The sequence below is a fragment of the Tenrec ecaudatus genome, chromosome 11 (assembly GCF_050624435.1).
Source record: "Tenrec ecaudatus isolate mTenEca1 chromosome 11, mTenEca1.hap1, whole genome shotgun sequence".
NCBI classification, from domain to species: Eukaryota; Metazoa; Chordata; class Mammalia; order Afrosoricida; family Tenrecidae; genus Tenrec; species Tenrec ecaudatus.
Genome location: NC_134540.1, coordinates 65,774,306 through 65,795,411, shown reverse-complemented (window position 1 = coordinate 65,795,411; position 21,106 = coordinate 65,774,306). Strand labels below are relative to the sequence as shown.

At 47.2% G+C, this 21,106-nt stretch overlaps 1 protein-coding gene across 1 annotated transcript in view; it reads right to left on the bottom strand.

Moving 5' to 3' along the window:
- Nucleotides 1-20,833, bottom strand: part of RPIA (ribose 5-phosphate isomerase A) — a 31,052-nt gene extending 10,219 nt beyond the window's left edge. Inside the window, exons 1-4 of the mRNA XM_075563123.1 lie at nt 20,516-20,833; nt 14,156-14,216; nt 11,849-11,904; nt 3,544-3,603 (exon numbers count right to left, since the gene is read on the bottom strand). Of these exons, the coding sequence (XP_075419238.1) occupies nt 3,544-3,603; nt 11,849-11,904; nt 14,156-14,216; nt 20,516-20,800 (462 nt within the window). The 5' untranslated portion in view covers nt 20,801-20,833. The remainder of the gene's footprint in view (nt 1-3,543; nt 3,604-11,848; nt 11,905-14,155; nt 14,217-20,515) is intronic.
- Between the last annotated feature and the right edge of the window lie 273 nt (nt 20,834-21,106).

The window sequence follows — 21,106 nt, the reverse complement described above, 5'->3', positions numbered from 1 at the left end:
GAGTAGTCCATGAAAACGAGCAAAGACTTCTAAAGTTAGACTACCCACAGGAAAGAACAGCCTCAGCAATTCTTAAGATAAAAGAATTAAAGAAAAACTTGGAAGGACTGAGTTGCAATACTGAGGAATCCTGTGGGCAACTGAATGACGCAGGAAGCAAAAAAAGGACCTGGAAGGGACACACGGAGTCGAGGTGCTTATTTCTCAGGAGGTAGCATGTGTTCAAGAAGAGATGGTACCGAGAGCCTCACTGAAAGCACCAGGCATGGGCGGAACACAGGTTTTAGACTAAGGACAGACCACCAAGAAGGACCAAGCTGTCCACTTCTGAGAAATTAGCCACCTAAAACCTCTGAACAGCAAGAGAACATTGTCAGGTACGGTGGCACTCATCATATGACTATCAGGATGCGGATGGAGGACAGCTCTCGAGACCTTCTTTGCCGATGGAGCCCAACACAAAAGGAGAACAAACAGCTGCAAACGTCTACTAACACTTGGAACTTGCGATGTATGAAGTACAAATATAAGAAAATGAGAAGTCGTCAAAAATGAAATGCAATCAACGCACAATGATTGCTATCCCAGACATTCAAACAGTCAATTCCAGTTCACAGTGATCCTTGAGGACAGAACGCAAATGCCCCTAGGGGCTTGCAAGACTGGTACCCTCTACAGCAGTAGAAAGCCTCATTCCCTCGTCTGGAGAGGCTGGTAGTTTCAAACTGCTGACCGTGCTTCCCATCCTAGGTATTCAAGAGCTGAAACAGACTAGTAGTGACCATTCTGGATCAGACAGTCAAATGGTTCACGACCCCGGGAATGATCAATTCGACAGGAATGGTGCCACACTGATCGATGGAGAAGCCCTATGAGAGCGGCCAATACAAGGCCAGGCCCCACTAGACCTGACTATCAACTGCTTCTGGGTAATTAAAACAGGTTCACAAGAGTCAAAACATGACCTTGAGTGTACTCCACCTCAATTTCAAGAATATCTTGACGACGGATTTGACTCATTGAACACTAATGAGAGAAGACCAGACAGACTGTGGAATCGCATCAAGAACATTATATACGAAGAAAGCAAAAGGCCATTAAAAAGACAGGAAAGAAAGAAAAGATCACAGACGAGAAGGCTCGGCAACGTGCTCTTTATGGCACAGCAGCTAAATAGAGCCCACAGGAAAGAATGATGACAAGAGCTTCACAGAAAACCTCAAAGGGCAGCTCAGGAGGATAACGTACCATAATGAAATGTGCAATGACCTGAACTTTGAAAACCATAAAGGAAGCGTGTACTTTCAGCTAAAAGACCTGAAGAAAATTTCCAGGCTTGCGTTTTCTCAAAGAATCCATGGGCAAAGTATTAAAACAATGCAAAGCACCCAATGTAAAACATGGGTGCATCCTAAGATGACGGAAGGAAGACAGAGAATCTCTACAACCAAAAAGTGCCGGCATACACTTTGTGATCGCGTATTGAAAATGGTCTGAGACAGCCCCTCTCGGACAGGCAGTCTGGACTTGCCCACCATCTGCCGGGAAGATCCACCATCAGCCCAAAGGTGTCCTCCATCACTTATCTTTCCATCAGGGAGGTTACATATTTCTCTTCTCTCATGGTCCTCTGCATGGGTAGGCCATGCAGGAACAGTAAGTAGGGTTTATAAAAATCGTTTTTAAAAACCTCGGCACAAACTCCACCAAGTTGCAGTTACTCAGAAGTTGCTGTGTACGGCTAGAGGTGCAGGTTTATCATCTACCAAGTTTCAGGAGGCAGCCAGTCTTTACCGCAAAACTTCATTTTAACTTTCAAACACCCCTACATGCCTTGAATGTTAATTTCTGATATCCATTGATTGGCAAGCTCCATGGGCCAACCTTGGGCTGGTCCAGTTCCCTTCATTCCAGCGTCAGAGAATGTACTGAAAGCTACCTCCCCAGTTGTGACCTCAGCGCGCCTCAGTCCTCAGGGCCTCCGAGGAAAGTTAGTGTGACTGACTGACCCTTCCCAGACCCAGCAGACATCCTGAGTGCGTGCACAAATGATAGCCATCAAAAAAGGAGCCTGCGCAGCCAGCGGGAGAAAGCAAGTCTTAAGACAGGCTGCAGTTAGGTGGAGCTCGAAGACATTAGATGTTGAGCCAATCGCAAAAGGATAAATGTAGAAAGTTCCCAACGTTTGGGGGGAAATGCCAGTTATCTATTAATTCCATCTTTCCATGAACTTTTTGAAGCTCTCTCATATGGAACGGCTTCCCTTAAGTAAAAAGACTAGAAAAGGCAATCATATCAATTCAGTTTTTTAGTGTTTAACAGAGGTGGAAGGAGATTAACAATGATGGAAAATTTCTATCCAATTAAGGGTGGGGTGCCCAGCTGATTATTATAATTGCAACACTGTGTGCACCTGTAAAAAGCTGCGTGGAAATATAACAAAACCAAAATATAAAAAGAGAAAAGACTACTTATGTACAACCAAACACTTCATAGAATTTGGTTCCAAAGCTTAGAGGTTTACGGCCATGATTTCGTGGGACATCCCATTAATAATGTGTTGAGCGTTTCTGTCCTGCCTCGTAGGGTTTTCGTCTTCAAAGTTTACATGCAGCCGGTCAAGGAATTACTTGGTCTCTACTCATCTGGAGAAATCCGGGAAGGCAACTTAGGAATCGGAGGATGTGGAATGTGTGCTGTCTCCGTAAATAACTACCTTCTTTGCCATGAGGCCAGAAGAACTAGAGGTGCCCAGGTCCCATTACGGACATTCTGATCACAGTCCACATCAAAATCCTGAACAAGAGGAGGAAACAGCAAAACAAAACCACAACTTCTCACTGACTTCTGACTTCCCGCAATCACAAAGGGTAAATGAACCCCTGAAATGACTGCCCTAAATCTTTAAAACTTAAACCAAAAACATCCCTCAAGCTATCTCAAAATAAGCAAGTTTAGCTTAACTAGCAAAAAAAAGGTCTGCCTTATCAACTATGTATATGGGATTAAATGGCCAGCAGCAACAAAAAATTAGGAAGGAACCTTAGGGGGCAGTGAGTTTACGTTGAGAGAGAACAACTTGGGATAGGAAGGGGAGAAGGATGTGTTCGACTCAAAACATGTAATCCTAATGGCTCAACATGAATGCTGACTTATTTGGAAACTCTAATAAAGGTGATATGAGACCTATACTCCTTAAAGACAGGAATTTGCGTAGCTTTGTTCAGTACTGGATCTTAAGGAACTAGAAAAGTTCCTAGAATGCCTAATGGATAAAAAAAGAAAGCAAAAATGTGAGTAAAATGACCAACCTCTGTAAATAAAGTAGTTTGAAACTGGAGGGAAAAATGTAATCAATGTCACTAAATTGTCTGTGTAAACACTGCTGAATTAATGTGTTTTGCTGAGGCAATTCTTAACATCAAAAGAAACAAAACTACTGAATTGTTTGCTATGTGAATTATATGCCAATAAAACTATTAAAAAGGAAAAAAAGCGAGAGACAGAGCCACAAAGGCCAAACAGCCTGATTCTATCTCTTACCTCGGGGTGTCGGTCCAGGTCACTAAGGGTTAAGCCATACTGCAAGATGAGTTGACGGGCCTGCAGGAGACACAAAGGCACCCATTATCTTTGCTCTGAGTACAGGGTTCCAGCTCTGAGCTGACTCCCTCCAAGCCTGGCCCACCCTGAGGAGCCACTCCAACCCCATGAATGCAGTCAATCCCCCGGGGACTGAAGGACAGCAAAAGCACACAGTGGCAACTCAAGCCCAGGCCGCGGGCTCCTGCACAGAGAACTGCTACTTCATCAAAGCCCGGGCTCGGTGGTTATTTCTTACCTGAGTAATACGCCGACTTTAAAAATTTAAGAATCCACAAAAGATGAGCAAAGATTTTTTAAATCTCCAACAAAAAGAAAACACACTAAGAAAGCCCTCGATAGATGGCTATGGAGTGACTTTCAGGACGGGCTACCGATTCAACTTTGTGACAAAAGTACACACAAATGGGGGAAAAAGGAGAAACTGATACCAAGGGCTCAAGTAGAGAATGTTTTGAAAATGATGATGGCAACATATGTACAAATGTGCCTGACACAATGGATGTATGAACTGTTTGTTATAAGAGCTCTAAGAGCCCCCAATAAAATGATTTAAATAGTAATGACAGAATTAAAAATAAACATAAAATCTATATTTTAAAAATAAAAGAACATGGAGGTGGGACCTCCAGAATGGAAGCAAGTCCTCTCACCAAAAAACATGATGAAACTGAACAAAAACCATATGAAGGTTCAGGCCAAGGAGAGCACTGACTGGGAGAGATTTAGGATGGTGGCACAGTGCTTGAGTTTGGCTGTGATCCTCAAGGTCAGCAATTCAACCCCAACCAGCGGCTCGAGAGAAGACAGGGCTTTCTACTCCCGTAAAGAGTTAGTCTCAGAACCACCCTATGAACCGGCATCAACTCAACAGCAGGGAGTGCGAGAAACAATTAGCACAATGTACTTTACAGACATTCCTCAAAATTAACCTGACGAAGAGGGGAAGTAGTAATGACCAGCACAGCACAGGGGCGTGAGCAAGAGCCGTAACTGGAAAAAAGGCTCCCAAGTCAAAGTACGAGGTCTGGTGTTCCTGACGCTAAGAAATGGGAACTGTGAGAATGTTGCTCTTTTTAAGCTGCTGAATTGAGATCATTTGTTCTCTGACACAGTGGCTGCAACCAGGGGCTCAAACATAAGAACAATTGTGAGGATGGCACAGGACCAGTTTTTCATTCTGTTGTACAGGAGGGTCACTGGGAGCCAGCACCGACTCAATAGCACTTAAGAACAACAGGTGTGTCATGCAGTAGGTGTTCTTAAAAATTAGATACTGCGTGTGGCGCTTGATGGCATTACTGTTTCAGGATAGTATTTCTATTTACACAATGATCGAAGTGAAAGAGAACACACTCCATTCTCCTAAAACCCTGTGCATTCCAAAAACTCAAATCTGTTCTCACGGAGTCAATGCCCACTCCACGGAGCTGGCAGCCCTCCCTGCTGCAGGGTAGAACTGTTCCACCGGGTTTTCTTGACTGCCAGGCCTTTCTTCCACGATACACTGAGAGAGCTTGACTTGCCAACCGGCAGGTTAGTAGAAGTTTGCAAAAACCACTTCTACAAGCCCTGGTCCTCCCATATCCCCCAACAGGAAACACATAACAAAAAAGGCCAGAATCGTACTCCCTATCCAGGGGTCTACATCTCCATCACTCCTCCGCATCTGTCGATCTGTGATGATGGGCCTGCATGAGGACCCCAAGGTCCCACTGGGCGGTGTGATCATCTGGAAAAGGGTGGCGTGAAGAGCTACACACCCTGAAGAATGTAACCAGCTTCACTGGATCACAACTGCAGAAATGATTCGTCTATACTATTAGAGGCACCCTGGTGGCAACGACAGTAAGTGCTTAGCTGACAATGGAAAGGTCAGTGGTTCAAATGCACCAGCCTCTCCATGGGAGAAAGACATGGTGGTTGGCTTGGATAAAAATTTACAGCTCTGGAAAGCCTACAGGGCAGTTCTATCCCTCAAACCGCGGAGTTGGGGTATATGTTGCATGTGTGTCCTTTTTACACACATATACCCCGCCACGGAGGTCGATCACTATATGCTGTTCCCATACATAGTTCTCAGCTCTCCCTTCTCCTCACCTCTGCTTCTTTGCTCGGCACCACCTGGCGAGTCAGAACTCTATGCTAGGAAGTGAGGGGCGTGCAGGGGTGGCTCATCCACAGGCCTAGACCTTGGACAGTTTATATGCTGACAGGAGATGGTCCTAGGCCAAGATCTTGCTGCCGTATTCCAGGAAAATCTCAATGTGGCCACCTTCATGCCTCTTGCCCAGCTCTCAAAAGAGCCATTACTTGGTGTTTATTTTAACTTGGTATAATTGATTGGGAACACTAGGATGAGCAGTGGGGACAGAAGTCACACCATACAATTACTGCATCCACTTCCTAGCCATGGTCCCAGTACCTGCCTCCAGATGCTCCCTAGGGACAGGTGGCCGGCCAGAGAAGTCTCCACTTCCTCCTTGGGGCCCAGAAAAGGGTCCTTAATCACAAGTGGCTTACAATAGGCCTGCCCTGGGGCCCATCAGTGGCTCAGTCAGCAGTCCCACAGCCTGCAGTGCACCTGTGATCAGCATCTGCTGGGCACCAGACTCCCGAGCGCTCCAGCACAGGGCCCAGAGGGCGTGGGGTTAAGAGCATCCCTGCCTCTTCCTGTCACGGCTCCTCTAGGTGCAGGTGACAGGAAAACGGATTATAGCCTGTACTGGTGGTAAGCCAGGAAGCAGGGGCCCCTCATGGAAAGCCCTCGGCCCTATGATCAATGACAGTGGCATAAATCTCCTTAAAAAACACGAGAGCACTTCATACCTTCCTTTGTACCAACTGAATGAAGTGGACGGAAAGCCAGAGTGAACAATAGTTTCTGGTTTAGATCAGATCTGGTTTTCGAACTTCGGTGTGTGCTTCCAACCCCCCACCCCAATTTCCTCCTCCAAAAGCCTCTAACTCTAAAGGGACAATCTACACGCCCACACCCAAAATCCCTACAGGCTTATTTTAAATGGAGGACCACTGGTGTGTGTTCAGCTGTGTATTATTCTCAACAGCCACAAAAGTAAAAGTATTTTATTAAAATAAAGAGATTTTTATTTCCTTTCAATCATTTCAGGGAAGCCTGTGTCTAACTAAACCTAACAGAAGTTTGGGGGGGGGGCATTAAAAAGCAACAGGGTAACTGAACAGGTGAATTTGGCACCACCTGTGGACTCGGAGTAGCTCCTGCAGCTCATCATCTGCTCTCGCTCTCCGTGATGAGACAGGTGGGTTAGGGCATGCTATCCTTACAACACTGGATGGAACTTCAAGTGGAAGGCAGCAATTTGAACACCGGATATTTAGCTCAGCTCTTCCTGAAAGCTGCTTAAAACTTTTTTAAAAGTCTTTCTTACAAATCTTTTCGTTCTTTTTTTTAAGGCACAAATTGTTGAGAACTGAGAAGAGAAAACAGCAACCAACTTTTAAAGGCTGGACACTGAGGCACACTCGGGGACCGGTGAACGGCAGAACTGAGACGGAGCCTGACAGTACTGGAGAGCGCACAGAAGCACCCGTGTTAAAGCTACAGACCACCCACACCTCCACCCCGAGATTCAGACAATGGCAGCACCAAGAGCTCCTGGAAGCAGGTGTGACAACGTGAAGAATACCAGGGGGAAGGCTGGTCAAAAGGCTAACGAGCCCTGCAGCATGGCCAGGTAAGCACTGCACTGCTAACCACAGGGCAGTGGTTCAGACAGGGGCTTGGGTTGGATGGAACACAACTAAGGAAACTGTTCCATGTCCCTCCCTGTCCTCAAGAAGGCAAAACAAGTCTCTGGGCTGGGTTTCGAGGCATAGCAGTGAGGACAGAGGTACTCAGTGACTTTGCTTATATAACATCTACCCCCAAACTCAGTGGCTTCAAACAGCAAATATTTATGATGTCGCACAATTCTGTGGACTGACTGGGAAGTTGTCTGGGCTGGCTGGTCAGGATGGCCTCCGCGTGAGTCTGCAGCGTCTCTCCACGCGTCCCCTCCAGGGACAGGTGTGGTGCGGGAGGCAAAACTCCAGTGGTTTCAAGCCTCTGCCTGCTCTCACTCCATGACTCCCTGGGAAAGCAAGCCCAATGTGAAGCTGCTGTGGACAACTTTTCCCTCCACGACAGACACTGCTCCAACTGCTGTGGACACTTTTCCCTCCACGACAGACACTGCCCCTGAAAAAAGAGAAGCCCTAAATGCAGACTTACATCCAGAATGCTGACACACCTCCTAGCCCTCTCACCCACTTGGCTCTCAGGACAGGGACAGTCAGGTACACTTCTCCCAAAATAAAGCCCGGCTGTCATCGCTGGGAAGTCTGACTGGGCAGAAGAAAGATGACAAACTGAGTGTACACCAGGATTTCCTGAAGGTAATGACTTAGCAGAAACCCCTTTCCTGAGGGCTAGCTTCCGATTAGCTCCTTAGCATGTCATTCATCACAACAAACACACAGCTAAGGCGTGCCAGAATCGGAAAAGCACCAATGAGAAGCGACCAAGCCCTCACCTGTGCTTTAACTGTGCTGGCTGTCACGTGACCACATATGCCTATCAAAACTCACTCCACCTTAAAAAGGTAGATTTTGACTTTATATAAATTCTACTTCAATCATACAAAGCAACTTTGAGAAAACAGGCTGTACAGAAGGCTTTTTTAAAAAGACTCAATATTCTCAAAGAGATAAAGAAACAATGTAAAACTTGAACTCATAAAATAAAAATAAGATTTTATATTTTAAAAAACTTTGAAGAACAAAAAAAGAGTTCTTAGAAATTAAACATAAATGGGGGTCGGGGGGGTCAACAGAGGGCTAGAAGAGGACAGGGCTAAATTTTATCCTGTACCTCGAGCCGGAGAAAAGGACACGGGAGGCTAGGCTACACGCACCCAGGAGAAAGCCCTGGGAAAACAACCATGGATTTTTAATCCCCGCATCTGATGAGCAGGGAGGAGCAGAATGAAGCATGACCGCAGTGCCAAGCACGATGAATGAATGAGAACACACTCACGCCAAGATGCACCACGGTGAAACGCCAGAACATTGGGAGACAAAGAAAAGACACTCTAAGGGTATAAGGCATCAAAGATAATTTGTATAAATAGTTTTTAGACAAAGGATTATGTGTCACCATGGTACCAAACTTCTCAAAACAAAAAACAGAAGTTAGGCTTCAAATTTCCCAACAAATGACTTAACATGAAATTCTCTACGGGGTAGAACACATGACTACGAGAGGGGAGGAGGAAGGTATCTTAAGCCATTGAAAGGGTTAACAAATTTGCCTCCCCCACACTCGCAGAAGCAACCAAGAAGCTGCCATTCACCAAAACCACAAGGAAACAAAACAGAGTCAGGGAGGTAGAGAAACAGGAAATCTGAAAGTGAGGATGAAATCTCTCTCATGCGCACACGCAATTTACAGTTGAGGGCAGCAGCAGCCAATCTCAGGGCTGCAGGGAGGACTTCTGAGGCTTCGTGATGGGACAGAGGACCACTGTCTGTGTCTGGGAGGTTGGAGCTTCCCTTCCCCAACTGAGGAAAAGGGGGGAGGGGGGGAGATGCTGAATGAGGAAGAAAAGACAGCCAAGCCTTTGAAAACACAGACAGCAGCTAACTTCTGGGAAGAACAAAATAATGGGCAGGTAAAGAAGGGTGGCTGGTCTGACATCCCAATTCTATAAAACTCTGAGAAATGGCCCAACCCAAATCTAGCTACAAATCTAGCCCAGGGGCACAGGGTGCCTGTCCTGTGAGAGCCAGGAGGTCACCGTCCAGTCTCCCAGAAGGCGGGGCTAGAAGGAGCAGCGAAAGCTGAAAAAGCAAGCCGCTTGTTTTAGCTGGTCTTGAGCTACTGGAAGAAACAGCCAATGAACTAAAGGTATCGGTATGTTCCTCTTACGAGCAATAACTGGTAGGGGCGGAATACTTAAAATTTAAGTGTGGATTATGAAAGCTATAACTAGGTTAAAATGTAATTCCTTATCATTTGGTCTCCCTTTTGACACACTTTAAAGTTGTTGTAGTTTTCAATATTTTCTATTTTCTTTCCCAGTGGATTTTCCCGTTTTATTTTGTTATTGTTAGTTTTTTGACTCTTAGTTTTGCGTTTGTCTATGTTTGGCAGTCTATGAAATCCAGGATGGGTGACTCTGGAGGCAGTAGCTGGAGTAATGGTTCCTTGGGGGATGGCAGGGGAGGTTAAGAGGAAATGGGGAGCTAATGAAAAATACAGGAAAAAAGAAGAAATGTTCTACAATTGATTGCAGTAATGATTGTGCTCCACTTCTTGATATGACTGAAGTTGTATGACATTTGGATTCTGTCCCAAGAAAATTGCTTAAAAAGAAAAAAAGAACAGGGGACAGCACCGGAGACACAGTGTGGGAATTGCACCTGACCTGATCCCACCACACCGAGGCAAATCACTGGGGGAGTGCAGCGGAGCAGCAAGGGAATGGAGTGGCAAGGTCCCCAGGGAATGCTGAAAGTGGACTTTGGGGCCAGGGCGTGGTGCCCCAACAGACTGGACTGGAAAACGCTCCTAAGGGCCAGCAAACGATCCCTGAACTAACTACAAGCTTTTCTCTTGTGAAAAAAAAAAAAAAAAGATCTGAATGCCGGATTCCTTATGTAACACTGATTCAAACTAAAATCCAACATAAGAATTTTATTAAGAAATAACTAGATGGAGCACTCACTGGGAAAAACTGGGCAGTACACTCTCCAGTAAGGAGCGCAGATGGCAGAGTGGGTACAGCACTGGGCTAACTGCACAATCAGCAGTTTGAAGCCACCAGCTGCTTCCTGAAATGCAACTCTCTATCCCCCTAAAGAGGCACAACCTCTGAAACCCAGAGAGGCAGGTCTACCCTGTCCCACAGCGTCACTATGGGTCAAAATTGACTTGATGAGCAGTGGATTTTTGTGTGTTTAGCTATCCAAAAGACCAAGAGACCCCACCACAAGCCACTCTGTCCCTCATGTCTCTTCACAGCAGGAACCACAGTATGGATTCCAGCCCCTTGGTTGCTGACCTACCTCACTCTCAAGGTCCCCAAGAGACTTCACATCAAAGAGGCTCTGTCAGCAGGCACTGCTCACTCCCTATCCTGTTTCCCTGGAGTCCCTGCCCCTAGAAACCCTCGTCTGAGGCTGGGCCACAGCCTGGTTTAGAAGCAACACTGGGGCTCCATGCCACCCTGCTCTCTTCACCAGAGTTGGCTGCCTACCCCCACCCCCACCCCTGTCCCCTGCTGCTCAGGCCTCCAGCAAGGGCAGGGTTTCTTAAGGCCTGGCCTGATTTCCAAAACTAAGTCCACAAAGTCCCAAGAGGATCAACCATCTGCAAGTCCAACCTGCTCAGTTCCTGGCGCCACCCTGAGGACGCCAATGAAAGGCTTTAGACAAACCACTCCCACAATCAGGGGCCTGGCTCAGGACAGGGGGGGGGGAGGCTCTCTCTGCCTTTGCCACCTCCCAAAGCCTGCTCAGAGCCCTGATGGCACAGTAGTTACACCTGGGCCAGTCACTCTATTCCATTCTATTCCCAAAGAAGCCCACGGGGACAGTTTGACTCTATCCTACAGGGTCACTGAGTCGGAATGGCAGTGAGTTCGCTTGAGTTTGACTCCTGCCTCAACTTTCCCTACATTTAACTGGCTCCACCACTCTCTCTCTCCAGCCTCTACGATGAAAGAATATCAGACAGGGAATCAAACTACTCTGCATACATTCCTGACAGACCATATCATTCCTTTCTGCCTCCACTGTCTCATCTCTAATAATCTGATAACCTGAAGATCAGCAGTTCAAAACCCCCAGTTGCTCTGTGGGAGAAAGATGAGGTTGACTGCTCCTCTAGAGTCATTGTCTCGGACACCCACAGGGTTAGTTCTACCCTGTCCTATAGGATCGCCATAAGACAGAATTGACTCAATGGCAGTGAGTTTGGTTGGTTCAATGGGGAAAACATGCTTTGAAGGTAGAAATCATGTGGTAACTGCAGCATGGCCCACGGTCTTACCGTAAATCCCACTGGGTGAAGAAGTCAAGGAATCTAAAACCAGACATCCAAGCAGCAACACTCTAAGGTTCTCTCCTACTCCAGGCTCTTTCACCTAGAACCAGGAAGGTATGCAACCCAAAGTACACCCACACCCTCAGACTGCCACAAGGGGCAGGGCACAGCAGGGCTTACCTGGAAGGAAGTGGGGATGCAAACCAGGTTCAGATTCTCTTCTTTCACTCTCTCCGCTGTGGAAACAAAAGCCGAGTTGGTGGGTTGTTTTTTTGTTTTTCATCTCCTAACTTTCTTTCTTAAAAAACTTGTTACTGTTAATTAGGTGAAAATTTATAAAACAGATCATCAGTTTGCATTCAGTAGTTCACGTACATCTCCTCCCTTGATTTTTCTGATCACAATTAAGGCTTGTTCAAATCCAGTAGTTAATAAAATTTATTTATCCTGGATTCCCGTACCAGTGTACATACTGTGGTCTAGCCGGATTTGTTAGGTAAAACTGCGGTCATGATAGTGGGGGGCTGAAGCATTGACGAACTAAAGGAAAGTTGTATGTTTCATTGGTGCTACACTGCACCCTGACTGGGTCCTCTTCCTTGTGACCCTTCTGTAAGGGGATGTCCCACTATCTACAGATGGGCTTTGGGTCTCCACTCGCACATCCCCTCTCTCACATTGATATGATTTTTTTGTTCTGGGTCTTTGATGCCTGATCCCAACGACACTCCATGACCACAGGCTGGTGTGCTTCTTCCAAACCCCTCAGGACCAATACTGAGGGTAGCGATACCAGGAGGGTAAGAGGAAGGTGGGGCAAGAAAGGGAGCACCAATCATAATGATCTACATATACCCTCCTCTCCAGGGGGGGCGGGGGGAGGAGACTACAAAAAGTGGGTGATGGGAGAACAGCGGTCAGTGTAAGGCATGAAAAAAGTAATAATTTATAAATGATCAAGGGTTCATGAAGGAGGGAGGGGAGGAAATGAGCTGATATTAAGGGCTCAAGTAGAAAGAAAATATCTTGAAAAGGATGGTAGCAACATATGTACAAATGTGCTTGACACAATGGATAGATGTATGGATTGTGATAAGAATGGTAAGAGCCCCTAATAAAATGATTTTTAAAAAGAAGAAAATTTATCTTCCACTGCCGCCGACTTTCATTCTCTATCCCTCATCTGGAGAAAAGGCTGGTGCCCACACTTCCTGCACATCACAGGAAAAGCCAAGTGCTTGCTTTTATGGGCATCTGGCTAGGAACTTGGTACATCAGAACTGTTACTCCTAACACTCCAAAAGTGATTTATGACTGTTCTCCCCACTTAACAGATGAGGGAACTGAGAGGCCCATGGAAGTGAATTACCTGTTGGTTATGCAGGTGCTGAACCACAGAGCTTGCATATGAGCCCAAGCTGCCCAGTTCCACTACCTTAACAACTACTACCTTCTAGTGCCTTTTCTAGGGAATAACTAGAACTTAGCTTCTGCGTTTAACAAAATAACTAAGTAATCATTTGTGTGCCACGGAAAGTGTTTAGAAGAGGACCCATTCATCCATTCATTTATTTGACCTTCTCATGAAGCTTGATTCATTAAAATATCTTAAGGGGTAAAAACGCCTTGTCATGCTGTCATTGCAACACCTCCTTAAGAACAAGGTCTTCCTGGACTTTGCCTCCCAGGCCCTGCCCTTTGGCATCTAAAAAGTGAGATCAGCGTTCAGGGGAGCCGAGGCTTTCCGCTTACAAACAAGAGCTGGGCAGTCAAACCTGTTGAGCAGCCACAAGGGTGGTACTTCCTAAGCCTTTCCTAAGCACTAAGCTAGCACCTGCCAGAACCAGCCACCAATTACATAGGAGCCTGACCTCTACCCAAGGGTCACTGACAGGGCAAATACCCACTCTGACCTAAGCCTGTTTGCCTAGGATTGCCTGAGAAACCCACAGGCTTCAAAGGGTCTGGCAGGAGGTCTCAGCTCAAACAGAACATGAATACACCACCAACTGGGGGGTGAGGGGGGGAACACTGGAGTCACCAACTTAAGTAAGACATGGTGGAACCGCCTTGTGATGGAAGTAGCAAGCCTCGTCTCTTTCCTACAGATCAGCTGGTGCTAACTGTGACGCTAGCAGCCCAACTCAGAACCCACTACTACACCACCAGGTCACTTTAGCATGACCCCAAGATGATTCGAATTCTGCTGAGATCTCACCTCTAGCAGTTCCTCCCCTCGGCTGAGCTGAGTCCACAAAACCATGGGAATCCCCGAAGGTAGACTGAAGAGGCCCATGAGTCCCTCTCAGCAGAGAAGAACAAAGACACTAACACACCTCATGGCAGTAGGCAGCCCCTCTCCTAGCCCTGGGCGACTGGAGCCACGAGGGGTAGATGCCAACTCTATGCCCCAGTTCCTCCTCCTCTTGTACCTCCCAGCCCCCCATCAGCCCACACAAAGTGGCCAACAGACACACCAGAACATACCTATTCGCTGCACAGCGTGGACAATTGTAGAGCCACTTCCAATTCCCAGCACTTGGTTATCCTGCCAAGGAGAAAAGCAAACCATATTAATTACTCCCTCTTTAGCTCATTTCCTGGAGTGATAAAATTATTCTCTGAACAGCAATTCACCATGCCGGTGACTCACTTTGCAGAAACGAAACACTGCTGAACCTCAGAGTCATTCCTTATCCAAATGCCCAGTGGGCCCTTATCAACAGAGCCCTGCTCCCTTCACCCCGGCACTGTTACACCACCACTTCCTCCCTACATATGCACACGACACGACTGGCTTAGCCACGCACAGTGCACACCTCACAAACATGCGTAAAGACAAAGGCGAAAATATTCTTGGTCAATTCCTGGCAGGAATCAGAAAGGTTCTAGGAATAGCATTAAGCTGGAGTTTATGGCTCCAGGACCTTTCCACAGGCTTCATTCGGACATGACCCTTCAGCCGCAACAGGAAGGACCTGCAATAGAGGGGGAGCAGCAGAATAAAGAATACAAAGAGTGTCACAATACCAACCCTGCTGTCAATCCTGCTGTCTGCTGAAAGCTGGGAGAGACAGGCACATCAGCAACAAGGGACGGCCTAGGCTAAAGTCAGTTAAACCACAGACACAAGAGAAGGTGAGAGTATTAACTTATGGTCAGGAAGCAGCAGAGCTTGGGCGGGATCAGGATCCCAGCTATGATGAAGGCCTCAGGAAAGCTATTTATTTAGCTGCTAGGCAAATCCCAAAGACAAGTGTTCCAATCTACCGAGAAGCCAAAATAACCATACTCACTGCCACTGAGTCAACTACAACTCATTACCACCATTAGGACAGGGTGGAACTGCCCCTGTGGGTTTCTCAGACTGTAACTCTTTATAGGAATAGAAAGCCCCGTCTTTCTCTTAAACGGCAGCTGGTGGTTTAGAATTGATGACCTTGCAGTTCACAGCCCAAAGTGTAACAAACCTTAACACAAAACATTCAAAATTAAAAGAGGAGAAAAAAATGATTAGGGCAAAGACTGTACAGATGTGCATTATACAATTGATGTATGTATATGTATGAACTGTGATAAGAATTGTATGAGCCCCAATAAATTGTTAAAAAAATAAATCATGAAAAAAAAAACATTCAAAATTGTTGACTTTCTGAATACGTAAAAATCTTTAAGTAACAGAAAATATCCAAACTTACAGTCTACAGGCATACTACCCTAAACGCACCCGATCTCATCTGATATGGGAAGCTGAGCAGGGTTGGGGGCCTGCTTAGTACTTGGATGAGAGAAAAGAATCTATAACCTGACCTTCACACCTGCCCTGAAGCTGGGAGCTCCAGCAGCTACACAGCAACTCAACTGCCATGGGCCTCAATTCCATGTCCAGTCCCCAATGAGTCATTATGAATATGACAGAGGCCATGTCTGACCCTCTGGGTTTCACAAGAGAAGGAGAATCAGCAGCAGCACCAGCCAGTCCTAGACAATTCTTATGGGGCAGGTCAAACCTGCCTCCACCACGCTACTTTCTTTACCCTAATCTTACACCGACTATCCCACACACAGCACTCTACTTCTCTGCTGGGTCAGTAATCTGTTGCAATGCCTGTACATTATTAACTCGCAGACAATAGGCAAGAGTATGGGGACGACTAGGAGAGGTAGCAGATTGCAATTAGAATCAGAAGTGTGAGGGATACAGCATGTCTTCTCAGCTCTACCTGCAGGCAGACTCTCTCTGGTCCTCTGCCTATCAGCCACTTGGTCTCTACCCTGCTAAGGGGCAAGCGTCACAAAGTTCCTTTAACAAGGGGAAAAGGGTGAGGCCATAGACCATCAGGAAAGCCTGACCCTCAATGGTGAGCCATCCTGGCAAGCTATACCGGCAGATTTGAGTCCTGGTTGGCTACACAGAAGATTTAGCAGAGAACCGTCCATATGCCCATCCACCCAAACGTGGAAGCGGTCACACATTTCACACCAATGGGCTAGGGGACAAAAAATCCTGCACCCTAGAAATTCTAAGCCAAAGGCCACCAATTACGCCATGACCTCCACGCCCTAAGACTATTCCACAGCATTTATAAAGCAAGCCAACTACAGCCAATATCCAATGAAGACAGGGTAGTTACCCATCTTCTGGCCTCCGAGAGATCACCCATTAGAGCAGCGGTGTCCAACTGGCCACCCTCGGGCTGCACGCGGACCCAAGGTAATTTTTTGTGGCCCGCGATGCTCTGAAAAGAAAATAGAAAAAACTGTTATGAAGAAAAGCTTATTAGGCTTAGGCTAAGCGCTATTTTCTTCATAACAATTTTTCCTATTTTCTTATTTCAGAGCATCGTGGGCCACAAAAAATTACCCCGAGGGCCACCAGTTTGACACCCCTGCATTAGAGGGCTAGGAAAGACAAGCACAAAAGACTAAGTTTTAAGAGGAAGGAAAAGGGCTTCAACTAATTCCTGGAAGAATGAAATGTAAAGATAATGGAATTTGTGCATGAACTTTGGGAAGCTACATCCTCCTTCTCTTCAGAGGCTATGAGGAAACTAACACAAAAGGAGATGGCCTGTGAACCAAGCCCTGATGGCCACATTCCGTCCTAACAGAGACAGAAGACAAGAATGGACATTAACAAAGACAATATCTGCCGGTCAGCTATCCCAGTGCTGGACGAGGCATGGAAGGGAGGAAGACCGTGTGTGGTACAAGGACACGCACCAGAGTGTCTTGTCCGAGGGCCCCGATGACAGAGCCCCAGCTTTAGAAGATAACACTCCACTTGGGAGGGCATCACTCAGAAAGTCAGCAGAGGGGACAAGATAAGGACGGCTGTAATTCTTTGGTCAATGGACAGTTGGTTGGTGCTGCTGTAAGAAATACAAGTGGTGTCTGTAATAAAGTAATTTATTTTCTCAAAGTTCAGAAGAATGGATGTATGAAGTCAGGCACCAGACCTTGGAGAAGAACGCTCTCCGTGTGAACTCTGGGAGAACATAGTTGTCTCAGCTTCTCCAGTCCCAGAATCTCTGAAGTTTCTTGGTGAGCCCTACAAGACATTTACTTTTCCATTGTTCTTATTTGTCTCTATGTCTAAACTACTCTTTTTACATCTCAAAAGTCATGGGATTTAAAACCCTGCTGAGGTTATTAACATCTCAAAGAAGGTCCTGTTTCCAGTCTGGATGACCACACCCCAAGGTACACAGGTTGGTAGTCCGGCACAAGGGCATCGAGAATGTCAACAGTAGGAAAGCACTAGACACTCCTACAGTGCTCCTCCGGGGCAGGTGAGGCTTTCTACTCCCATAACGAACTAGTCTTGGGAATCCAAAGGGCAGTCTTATCCTGTTCTATACCGTCACAATGAATCAGAATCAACTCGATGCCACTGAGTCAGAGTTGCTGTGTTGTTGTATTTGGGAGAAGTGGGGGTCAGGACATGATTCCATCCATAACAGCTAGAGGAAGAGAAGGGGCGGTTCTGAAAACATTCCAGAGATGTAATCAGCATAACCGACCTCAATAAATCTTAGACTGTGATTAAACAACTTCAAAACACAAGTACCATTAAAAAAACATGATCTTAAGGTGCCAAGGATAACCCCTGGAGGGAGCAGTTAGGCTTCAACCATTAGGTACATGACTGCCCAATAAACATGTGGACTTGAATTAGCTATCCTCGCTGCAAATTACACAGGACCTCTCCCTTTGAAAGCCACATTTCTGGTCCTCCCGCATTGTTGGACAGCCAATAAATACCTGACAAATTAGCAAAATTAATAAATTAACATTAAAGAGCAGAATATACAAAAGCCAAGCAGCACTGACAACTCAGGGAAAGTCTGCCAAGGAAAGTGGGTACTGCTGTGGTGAAGTGAGGGGCCCCCAAAAGGCTACTACAGATCTTCCCAGTGTAACCAGGTTCTCAACTGGGGGTCACGATCCCTTTTGGTGGAACAACTCTTTCACAGGGGTCGCCCGATTCATAGCAGTAGTAAAATTACAGTGATGAAGTAGCAATGAAAATAATTTTCTGGTTGGGAGGTCACCACCACATGACGACCTGTATGAAAGGGTGGCGGCATTAGGAAGGTTGGGAACCACTGGTTTGGAGGCTGAGGCAAGGATGTGCAGCTTTGGGTTGAACACAATACACAGCTACAAGACAAAGATCTGCATACGACCCCAAACAGCAATGTAAAGAAAGATTACACAACACCTTTAGAGGGGATGCGTTTCTACTCCTACAGATCTCACGTATCCGACTACATGTTCACGTTATCCACTTCACAGCAGCAGCACTGAGGCCCAAACAGTGCACAATCGTACACTACTTATGTCTGTGTTCGTGCCCACGGAGAAGGATGAGGCTCTCCACTGCAGCGTAGTTCCCGTCTCAAGAACCCCAGAGGCAGTTCTATTTGGTCCTCCAGGGTGGCTGTGCGTCAGAATTCACCTGGTGGCAGCGAGTCTGGTTTGGGTTTAGTTCCCTCGGAACCCTGGCAGGGCTGTGGGAGAAGCCCTGGAGGACACACGGTAAGGCTGTGTGCAGGACACATCAGGAAAATGAAGCAGGCTGCGCCGGTAGAGACTGAAGGTCTTGGAAACCTTCCATAGCTGGGGCCGGCAGCCCGTGGTGCTCGAGTCACAGGTTGCTTTGGGTCCATACATGTGGCTCTGAATAAAGATAACGGTAATTTCATTTGCTTGTATAAATATATTTGTGGCTCTTGAATAATTTTTGTATTGTTGTGAGGGACAAGAGTGACTCTTCTGTCTCAAAAGTTTGCCCTATCTAAAGAATCACTATGCGATGGAATCAACCTGATGGCAGTGGGGCTTCTCAGTTTGGGGGTTCTCACAGGGCAGGGATGTCAAGCGGAGATGGAAGAACCAATCCTGTCCCACACTATGTAAAAATTACTCAAAAGTCATAAATATACTTTTACAAATAAATAAAATCACCATTATAATATCCTTTAAAGTTTTTTAAATGACGCTATGGGAGTTTTATTTTCATTTGTAATTTTACTTCAAAGCCTCATGTACTAACAGAGCCATAGTTTGCTGACCCCAGCCAGAGGATCAAATCACTAGCTAGCTCTGAATCACACGATCCCAGAAATGGGCGGCAAGAAGAGGTGAGAAGCACTCAAAACTGAAACTCACTGCCATCTAGGCAATCCCAATTCATAAGACAGGAGTGGAAAGCTTCAACGGTTCACCCTCAGGCTGGTGGTTTAGAACAACTGACCTTGAGATTAGAAACCCAAACATAAGCACTCCTAGGGCTCTTTTGAGAAGGACTGAAGAAGGATGGATAGCTTCCGTTTGGATGGCCAGTTTGGATTCTGGGCCATCCAATCAACAGATGACACTAAGGTTATCACACCAGCCCCAAGCATCTAATCACAACGTTCACTATCACATAAAATGACTCTAGAGTAAATCATTAACAAACGTAAAGAACTATGAACAGAGGTGAAAAGGAATCTGATACAACTTTCAAGGAAGTACAAAAGGAAGACAGAAAACCAGTGAAGCCAAAGAAACTCCACTACGGGACGGGCTGAGATACTCCATTTGGCCTCTGTCGAGGTGCAATAATTAAGATAATTAACTTTGATTAATGACAGTAAATCCACCCTGGGTTACAAGTGCTCTGCTGCTAATTAAATGGGCAGAGGTTCAAGCAAACCAGTCACCGAGGGAAATGTGCCATTAGGCTTCTGTGAAGCGTTACATCCTTGGAAAGCCCACAGGGCAATTCTCCTGTTTTGTAGGATCATCTTGAACAGGAACCCACTTCACGGCAGCTGGTTTGGGTGGGTGTGATGGCACCACACCCACGGCTTAATAAACCACTGGTCACAGCCTCACCAAGTAACAACAGCACGCTCCACGCCCAAAGGGCCCACCCATTTTTATCTTTCCCGCGGAAACTCGGGCGGGCGCAAAGCACCCGAATAATCTCCACGGAGCGAAATTTCAAAAGAATTTTGCAAACGAGCTCGCGTCACTGCCGGCGTCCCAGGGTAGTGAAAAAGCAGACCGACCTGATCTCTTGGCAACTCCAAAACTCGACCATTTTCCATTTACCGACAAGGCATCACGCGGCAACCCTCTTCTGACCCCACCCCAAATATCACAAACCACCAGACGCTGCGACGACCGACGCACCGAGAAACTCCACTTCGGCGGAGCAAGCCCTCCACCACTGCACAGCTAAAAGGCCTGACGGCTCCCGAGCCTGCCAAACAGTAGGCGCGCCCCGACGGCGCCCCGACGACCCACTGGAGCCCATCACGCCACGGCAGGCGCTCCACGCCCCGAGCTGCTCACCTTCACGTGGTTTTCCACGGCCGCGCGGCCCGCGAGTCTCTTGGCCTCCTCAGCCTTGGACATCGTGGCGAAGACCGGGAAGACGGGGGTCACACTCCTGCTACGGGTGCTGGCGCCGTCGGTGCCTCCACCGGACTCAGACTGGGAGCGCCGGGGCGGCTGCACGTGGGAGCCCAGAGACGCCCAACTGTTGCCGCCTCCACCGGAGGCCGCGCCTCCGGCCCGCCCGGGGAGCGGGGCCAGAACCCGCCCGTAGAGGGTGCTGAAGGGTCCGGGGCGCTGCATCCTGCCGCCGCACTCAAGACTCCGCTGCGGCCCCGCCCACAGCTCGCCCGGAAGTTGAGTCGCTGACGCACATAGCCCGCGCCCGCGGCTGCGCGGGGCTTGCTGGGAAGTGTAGTTCTCTAGCTTCTGAGCTCAGCAGCTTCGCACTGGCCTGGACTATCTGCCCCACAATTCGCCGCGGCCGAGCGAGCCGCTCTTGGGCGCGAGCCTCTGCGACAGCCGGTACAACGCGAGTAATCTATAACTGAAAGTTGTGTAACTTGCTGCCTTCGCAATGTCGGTTAAACCGCAGGTCAAGAAGCCCCC